This window comes from Danio rerio, chromosome 20 (assembly GCF_052040795.2).
Source record: "Danio rerio strain M-AB ecotype USA chromosome 20, GRCz13ab, whole genome shotgun sequence".
Taxonomy (NCBI): Eukaryota; Metazoa; Chordata; class Actinopteri; order Cypriniformes; family Danionidae; genus Danio; species Danio rerio.
Genome location: NC_141040.1, coordinates 4,987,578 through 4,997,500, shown reverse-complemented (window position 1 = coordinate 4,997,500; position 9,923 = coordinate 4,987,578). Strand labels below are relative to the sequence as shown.

General features: G+C 38.0%; 1 protein-coding gene across 11 annotated transcripts in view; it reads left to right on the top strand.

Moving 5' to 3' along the window:
• The window catches only part of zdhhc14 (zDHHC palmitoyltransferase 14), a 71,326-nt gene that overhangs the window by 18,752 nt on the left and 42,651 nt on the right, over positions 1-9,923 (top strand). For all 11 annotated transcript variants that reach the window (XR_015517952.1, XR_015517949.1, XR_015517955.1 and 8 more), the window contains exons 3-4: positions 7,377-7,535; positions 7,648-7,785. Coding sequence is in view for 3 of the 11 variants with exons in the window: in XM_087297787.1 (XP_087153913.1) it covers positions 7,377-7,535; positions 7,648-7,785 (297 nt within the window). In the remaining 8 variants the exon portion in view is untranslated. The remainder of the gene's footprint in view (positions 1-7,376; positions 7,536-7,647; positions 7,786-9,923) is intronic.

Here is a 9,923-nt window from a genome sequence, read left to right as displayed (position 1 = left end):
GTCTTCAAGATCACTTGAACTTTATAGGGAGGTCTGTTTGAAACTATGCAGGACACTGGCCCTCCAGGATCAAGTTTGCCCATACGTGGTCTATATGCAAGCACCTTTCTCATGCTGCCTACTGTGCGCATTTAAGTTGCTGTTTTTTTCCCCATTCACCTTGCGGTATCAAACATTCTATTAACACAAACACTCTTCCAGCAGTTCCTCACATCCAATATCTCATTTGTCACTGGTGGCATGCATGAAATGTTCCTGAATAAAAGTGCCAAACTGCAGTTAAATTCCACAAGTTAATAATTTGGCAAATAATTTGATTACTGATGTCCAAGTAAACGTAGTCACCAGCCCCTTTCACACAGTGATACCCCGGTAAATATCTGGAAAATTTCCGGAACGACTTTACCGGTATATTCAAAAAAGCGATGTTCACACAGGCGAGGACGTTACAGAAATTTTCCGGAAAAGAGCATTCACACTCTATTCCAAAATACCGGTAAAATCTGACATCATTCACCACAAATGAGCTTTAAACGGCTGCGCTTGTATTTGTAAACATTTGACTACATTACAAACTCTGTAGATGATCAATATTGTGAACAACTTTCGCAGGATCACTTTCGCATGTCGAGATGTTCATAATATGTGCGTGTGCAGGCGCTCACAGGCTGTTTCACAGGCACACGCAATGCTTGAAGGTAAACAAACAACGGCTTATCATGAGCATCTCATCGATGATTATTTACACAGTTGGCATTAAGAAGAACATATAAACGTGATCTGACTAACTTCTAGCAGCTAAATGTGTCTGGAAAAATATTCAATGGCTTTTATTCTCATAAATCGCGCGGACGTAAATGCGTCTGACTGTTGTGATTGGCTAAAGCAGACGTCTCACTTCAGCACAATCTAGACGTGCACGCGCTTATTACAGCAATCTTCCTTCTGCGTTCACACAGCGCAGCATTCCGGCAAATTGCCGGTAATGTTACAACTTCTCTTTCCGGAAAATAGCCAGAACGAATTTACCGGTATTTTCAAAAAGGACCTGTTCACACATACAACCTTTCCAGAAAATTGCCGCCAATTTTCCGGAAAGGTCTGTATGTGTGAAAGGGGCTACTGTCTATCTGCCCTGCATCTGTGTTGGTGTTGCTGCTGTAATAATCAGCACATGCTCGAACTGACACTCTCCTTTTCATGCCAACCCTTCCCTCTTTCGCCACACGACACTCCCAACTTAACAAAGCTGGACTCACCCACTTTCCATACTTTTATGAAACTAGACATGTGAAAACACCCTGCTTTAATGGCTAAAAATCAGTGGAAGTGACTGGAAGTCTTGAGCCAATCAGATTCCAATGGCTGCGCCTGCTCTTGTTACTAAAAAAGGCAGCACGGTGGCTCAGTGGTTCGCCTCACAGGAAGGAGGTCGCAGGCCAGTTGGTATTTCTGTGTGGAGTTTACATGCTCTCCTTGTGTTCTCCTGGGTTTTCTTTGGGTGCTCCGGTTTCCCCCACAGTCCAAAGACATCTGTTATAGGGGAATTGGGTAAACAAAATTGACTGTAGTGTATGAGTGTGTGTGTGAATGGGCGTTTTCCAGTACTGGGTTGCTGCTGGAAGGGCATCCACTGCGCAAAACATATAGGGGAATATTTCATTCCGCTGTGGCGACCTCAATCAGAGACTAAGGGCCCTATCATACACCGGGTGCAATGTGGCGCAAGGCGCGGCGCAATAGTCTTTTGATACTTTTAGCTCGGCGCAAGGGTCATTTTGAGGTGTTGCGCCACACCGTTTAAATAGCAAATGCATTTGCACTCAAATGTGCGCCAAATAAGCGTTCTGGTCTAAAAAAGCAGGAGTGTTTTGGCGCGTTGCTATTTTGAGAAACTGTAAATAGTCTGTTCTTTAGACCAGAACAAAGTCGGTCTATTGTCTGGCGCAAAGTGCGCCTGGCTTACACACTACAAACAAGATGCAGAGCAATACGCAAATATCTTTACGTATGAAAAATATAAGTATAATATATAATATATAATATATACAGGACATAAATATAAATGATTAAAATATTACAAAACATATTAATTTCTAGCCTACATGAAGATTTAAAAACCACTGCCTTACTTTCTTCATCTCGGGAGGCTTTTTCAGTTCATTCAATTTGCTTTTGTATAATGTTATTATTATTAGCAGTATTATTTATTATATCCATATTTATATTTGTTTTATTAAAAACAAGCTTAGGTTTGTCCACCTGTCAAATTTTAGACCATATGAGGCATGGCAGGTGTATTTGGAAATAACTCAGTATTTTGACCACACTTGGTTATTATTGTTCATTTATTCGTTTGCTAGAAATTAGAACTGAATTTAGAAACAAATCTTTGCGCTTAACAAACTAAATAAATTATTTATAGGCTAATTGATGTCTGTGCGTAAAGGTTTCCCTATCCACGAGAGCAAAAGCGAAGGTGAACTTACTTTACGTCAAAATGCGCTCTTGGAGCAACGCAGCTGGCTCTTAAAGGGAATGGGAGATGAGACTCTGATTGGTTTATTCTCAAAACACACCTATAACTCATTAAGAAAATAAACTCAACCCTTTTAGACCATGCGCCATGGCGCAAAGCAGATTTTCCCGTCCTTAAATTAGCAAAAATGCGTTCTGACACGCCCTGAAAGCGTTTGCGTCCTGCGTTTTGTGCTCTGCACATGGACCGTCAAAATAGAGCCCTAAGCCGAAGGAAAAAGAATGAATCAATTACTAAAAAAAACGTATTCTTCCACCAAACAATGTAGTACCTCTGAAACAGTGGTTGCTGAGCAACATGGATGTCCAACACACACACCGGCAAAGTGATATTGATGTAATGAGGTCACAGGTGTTTCGAGTCATTTACAACAGCGTAGAACCCTGCTCGACCAATCAGAATCAAGAAACAGAGCTTTCCATTTTATAATCTGAATTATACTGTGAAATCACTGCAGGTCACACCATTTGCCAAAACAAGACAAATTAGTTGAGATTTTCCTCATTGCGTGGATTAATTTGATTCTCTTGCATCTGCTTTGCTGGTTATATATAAATGGAGTCAACTGCTTTAATGAGTTTGCTGGTTTCACGTTGAGACTTGAGAATTTAGTGGAGCCCAGTGGTGAGAAATTGAAATCACTTAAGCTTAGCCAGGAAGTGCACTTTAGCTCAGGTTTGTCAGTTCAGGATTTGAAGTTATGTGTCCCTGCTGTTCGTATGAATAATATAGTAGCAAGCAAACACTCCTGTGAGCCCCGGCGGCGCCATTCGCTGCTCAGAAGATGCACAACGTGCTGAGGGTCAGATAAGAGCCCATTAAACTAATAGTTTACTCGGAAGTGGAAAACATCTTTCATAATGTACCACCACTTTTAAAACCACTTAAGGGAATCTGTGAAGAATATTAAAATCTGTTGTTAATCTATAATTATTGAGCTTCAATTATAGTCTGACCATTTGTTTCCAAGTTTGGAGAGTCAGTTCTTTTCCTGTTGACGTTGGCTTGACGGCTTCAGGCACTATATTCTTAACCACGCACTTCTTACCATTAGTTTGCTATGAGGGAATGATGCACAGAAGTAAAACCCCCTCCCTAATCGATATTACTTTACAGCTGAAAGAACATCAACACACTGAAATAAAAATCTCAGCAATTTACGGTTCATGCCGACTATTTTAGTGGAATAACTTGAACAGATGAATTGTTCTCGCTGCTGGAATCAGCTTTCAGAAATGATCAGATGTGCTCCAACATTAGGCACATTCAAATCAAGACTGAAAACACATCTGTTCAGCTGTGCCTTCACTGATTGAGCACTGTGCTACGTCCGACAGATCGCACTATTATATATTATATATTTTTTTATTCTTGTTTATGTAAAGTATTTTGAATTGCCACTGTGTACGAAATGTGCTTTATAAATAAACTTGCCTTGCCATGCCTAATTCACCAGAACATGTTGTTTTATCGTGACCAAGTGAATTAAGTCAGTAATTAAGCTAATAAAAAATAAATAAATCGCAAGTGCCGCTAAACAAATTTTCCAGTTCGCACACATCTATTTTTAGTCGCAAATGCGAGCGAAATGGTCGAACTGTCAAGCCCTGACCAAAATACATAGTTAGACCCTCAAATGCCAATTAAAACTGCACCTAGCCAAAAGGAAGCCCTATGTTAACAGTGTCCAAAAGCGCCGTCGAGTTCTCTGGGCTCAGAGGCATCTGGGATGCACCATCACCAGGTTTCAACCTCCCGCTCTCCCTCAGGAAGCCAATACGGAAGTAACTAAAACTGCAATTCAGCCGAAATTCTGCTAGTCCTGGCTCCAAAACAGAGCAAATTTCAATTGAGTCCACTGTTAGAATGGCCAACTTTACAGCAGAAAAAAGGTGTTTACAGCCTGGTACAAAAAAAGATTTTGGTTAATACAGCTAATATTACCCTTCATGACAACTGTGAGGGGGTGAATTTTTTTATAACTCATCCGTTTCCTTTATATTAAGTTTGCATTATTAAGGGCGTGGCCACTTGAGTGACAGCTAGGTCTCGTTGGTCGCCGTCACGTCACCTCAGCTGAATCCTGCAGATTAGCCACTGAACTCGGCATATTTATCGTATTTCTGTGTTGTTTTATGTGGCTTTACACAGTCAACTGCCTTTTGGACTTGTTTCCTACAATTATTAGATGGCATGGCATGCTGAGGGCACTTATTTGTGCTCACAAACCATTCACGTGGCCTCCGTTTCCCATGTGAGTAAAGTTATATACTTATATATCATCTCTATACATGTATTTGTTTTATTTAAGATCATTTATAGTTTATATTTATATTTAGAGCTGTAATGCACTCCAGAATCTGACGAATTGATTAACGTTAGCTGTAGGCTCTAGAACAGTCATCTGAAGCGTTGTCATACATTGTTATGCTGGATTTCACCAATAGTCTTACATTAACTAACACAGACTATATCTGAAGTGTTTGGAAGTAATTCGCGTTTTCCTCCTGTTGAAAAATGTCATAAGAACTATGCTTTGAGGCTCAGTGTATTACAGCAATGTTTTTAAAAGACTAAACACTTTATTGATATAGTGTACAGCCAAGCACATGTAGTCAGAATACAAACGAGTCACAGGTGATAAAGTATTAAGCATCCCAAAGTAAAGTGTGTCTAAACCATAGACTGTAAAATATATGGACGTAGTATCCGTGACGTCACCCATAGGTTTCTAAAGAGCGCAAAAGAAGCCACAAGTAGGCGCGGCCAACCGTCGCCATTTTGTTCGCGCGTCATCAACCCCACGGCGGGATACCAAACAAGGGCAAAGAGGCGGAGAGTGAGCGGAGCTACAGACACTGCTGGCATTTTGCTTGGACCTGGTTCAGACACACTTTACTTTGGAAGAACGCTTAATACTTTATCACCTGTGACTCGTTTGTATTCTGACTACATGTGCTTGGTTGTATACTATATCAATAAAGTGTTTAGTCTTTTAAAAACACACTGCTGTAATACATTGAGCCACTAAACATTGTTCTTATGACGTTTTTCAACAGGAGGAAAACGCAAATTACTTCCAAACACTTCAGATATAGTCTGTGTTAGTTAATGTAAGACTATTGGTGAAATCCAGCATAACAGTGTATGACAAAGCTTCAGATGACTGTTTTAGAGCCTACAGCTGATCAATCTGACAGATTCTGGAGTGCATTACAGCTCTAAATATAAATATAAACTATAAATGATCTTAAATAAAACAAATACATGTATAGAGATGGTATATAAGTATATAACTTTACTCACATGGGAAACGGAGGCCACGTGAATGGTTTGTGAGCACAATTAAGTGCCCTCAGCATGCCATGCCATCAAATAATTGTAGGAAACAAGTCCAAAAGGCAGTTGACTGTGTAAAGCCACATAAAACAACACAGAAATACGATAAATATGCCGAGTTCAGTGGCTAATCTGCAGGATTCAGCTGAGGTGACGTGACGGCGACCAACAAGACCTAGCTGTCACTCAAGTGGCCACGCCCTTATTTATGCAAACTCAATATAACTTAATATAAAGGAAATGGATGAGTTATAAAAAAATTCACCCCCCTCACAGTTGTCATGAAGGATAATATTAGCTGTATTAACCAAAATCTTTTTTTGTAGCAGGCTGTAAACAACTATTTTTCTGCTGTAAAGTTGGCCATTCTAACAGTGGGCTCAATTAAAATTTGCTCTGTTTTGGAGCCAGGAGCGGCCAGGACTAGCGGGATTTCGGATGAATTGCAGTTTTAGTCACTTCCGTATTGGCTTCCTGAGAGAGAGTTGGAGGTTGCAAGCAAAATGCCAGCAGTGTCTGTAGCTCCGCTCACTCTCCGCCTCTTTGCCCTTGTTTGGTATCCCGCCTTGAGTGTGATGACTCGCAAACAAAATGGCGACGGTTGGCCGCGCCTACTTGTGGCTTCTTTTGCGCTCTTTAGAAACCTATGGGTGACGTCACGGATACTACGTCCATAAATTTTACAGTCTATGACCATCACACAGTAGAAATGTGTACTATGGTCAGATAAATCAGTACTTCAGGTTTTTTTTTTGCTCATCTTAAGACTTGTTTTCATGAAGAATGGGGAAAAATTACACCTGTAACACTTCATCACTTGATGTCTTTAGTCCCTAAACATCTTTTAAATGTTACAAAGTTGTAAAAGCTTCTACTGTTCCAATGTGCAAGAACCAAAATTGAAATACATGTTTATTTTGAAAAATAAATAAATAAATAAATTAAAAAAAAAAAAAAAATATATATATATATATATATATATATATATATATATGTATTTATATATATATATGTATTTATATATATATATGTATTTTTATATATATATATATATATATATATATATATATATATATATTTATATATATATATATATATATATATATATGTATATATATATATATATATATGTATATATATATATATATATATATATATATATATATATATATATATATATATATATATATATATACCATGAGGAACACAGTAAATAATGTTTGTTGTATTGTCTGCAATGAAATAAAAGTCAAAGTAAATTTTGAAATCACTACTTTCTTTTTAATTTGAGTTTCCATACTGTCCCAACTTTGTGGTTGTACATAAAACTACTTATTGATTGAATTTACAGAAAAGTTACAGTATCGTGGTATATATCGTTGTCATGAAATGACTTTTTTGTCTTTCTGTTCCAGCACCACCATAGAGACGAATTCCTCCTCTTTCACTTTTCTCCAGAAGGAATCTCTTGAGTCTTGTGTCTGTTCTTGTTTCGCAGACGCAAACAATGGCCCGAGCGGCCCAGGCTACAGACCACCGCCGCGCACCCGAGAGGTGCTCATTAACGGTCAAACAGTCAAGCTGAAATACTGTTTCACCTGCAAGATCTTCAGACCGCCGCGGGCCTCACACTGCAGCCTGTGTGACAACTGCGTGGGTAAGCATGTGTGTATGCCGCGCGCGCGTCTGCAAACATCTTTATATAACAGTCCGCATCATGCAACGAAAGTGCTAACGTATGATTTTCCCGGCTGTGCATTTGTCCTCAGATAGATTCGATCATCACTGCCCGTGGGTGGGCAACTGCGTGGGGAGGAGGAACTATCGCTTCTTCTACCTGTTCATCCTCTCGCTCTCCTTCCTCACCATCTTCATCTTCGCCTTCGTCATCACGCACGTAATACTGAGTAAGAGGGACGACCGCCTACTTCTTTATATAACCCAAACACTCATGACAGATCTTATCTTACTGTACTTATTGGTGTTTTGCTGTTAAACAATTGCCAACGGTAGGGTTTGACTGCTGCAGTGTCCGGGCCAGCCAAAACCGGCAGGAAGCAATTCAAATAAATGTCAAGCTTTAGATTTTGCTTTATTTTTGCATTCAATTCAGCGATCGCTGAGGGATTTCCAAAGGGACTGCTCAACGCTTCTGCCTATTTTTTAATAATCAGTATATTTCATGGGAATCCAGCTTTTTAGTCAGTTAATATCAGGAAAAGGTCAGGGAATTTTTGATTTGGCTTGGAATAAATAGGAAAGCACTGTATAGAGCAGGGGTCACCAACATGGTGCCCGTGGGCACCAGGTAGCCCGCCAGGTTCACATGAGTTGCCCGCGGGCCTGTTCTAAAAAAAGCTCACCATAGCACCATATATGAGTAAGATGCATCTAATATTTTTATAGGTATTCTTTTTAAATCACACTTGCATTGGTGTAAATTTGAAAATTACTTTAAGTTATATATATATAAAAAAAAAACATTTAAAACAATTTCAGAGAAATGAAGTGTTGAATACTGATATTTATCTAACTTGTTAAATCATTGTTGACAACTACTGTGAGAAATCATTAACATGATCAATGTCTTCACATAGATGAATATTATTAATTATTAATAATAACATATAATTAAAAGTAAATTAAGGAAAAATGTGTTATTTCATAACTTGTAGCCCTTCACACTACCCAAGAAGTAGCTCTCAGTTTCCAAAAGGTTGGTGACCCCTGGTATCGAGTTTAATATACAGCAGGGAAAATAAGTATTGAACACGTCATGTTTTTTTTTCTAGGAGTATTTCTAAAGACGTCAACAGAGTGTAAAAACCTTGATGGTTCTGTCGGTGTCATCTATCAAATCTCATCTTTAATTTGCATTTTATATTGGATTCAGATCAGGTGATTGGCTAGGCCATTCCACAGCTTGATTTTCTTTCTCTGAAAGCATTTGAGAGTTTCCTTTGCTGTGTTTTGGGTCATTGTTTTGCTAAAATGCCCACCCTGGTTTCATGTTTATCATCCTGTTAATCTTGATGTTGGACTGAAGCTCCTAATATTAATTTACGGTGACAAAAAACAGAGGGTTGCTGAATAACTACTGAGAGATTTCGACTGCTGACTGGGCTTTCACTGCCTTTCTATACCTCCGTTTCTTCATGTGTTCAATACTCTTTCCCTGTGTCATTTCATTATATTACACATAACTTAATTTGAAACTAATTAGGTTTGTTTTCTTTGCATATATGGATTTCTTTGGTTGTTACCAACATTCGGGGAAAATTTCTAGTCAACCGCACCTTTAGAAATGTTTTCTGAAAAATGGTGATGTGTTCAATACTTAGTTCCCCCACTGTATATACAGAAGTCAACATATGAAGTGAATTGAACCCATTTAGAAAATAATAGTTTTGATTAATTTCTCAGTGAATATAGCCGAAATCTTTTACATATTGGGTCCCACTTTATATTAAGTGGCCCTAACTAATATATACTTACATAGGAATTAATAGTTTGTTACAATGTACTTATTGTGTAAATACATGTATTTACTGTGTACTTTTGCTTGATTAAATACATGTATGTAACTACATCTATAATTAACTTTTGTAATTACATTTGTAAATACACTGTTGACCATCCCTTACACCTTAACCCACCCTTAAACCTACCCATACCACCAAACCTGTCCATAACCCAACCCCTATCCCAACTCAAAAGCTCCACGTGTTCTCAAATACATTATAAACACAGTAAGCACATTATATTTATTTTTTAATGTAAGTACATAGTAGTTAGGGACACCTAATATAAAGTGGGACCAAATATTGTATGTTGAAAATAACAAAGCACTTTTATTAAACATCTATTAAAATAAAAGTTTGCTCACCTAACATCTTAAGGAATAGATAGATAATACATTTAAATTCGAATCACATATTGCAAAATGTAAATGAATTATATAAATAAGTTTCAGCCATTTTTTTTATGTTTCTCTTGATTTTTCCTGTTTGTTAAAAATGTATATTAGAAAATTTTTTACACATTA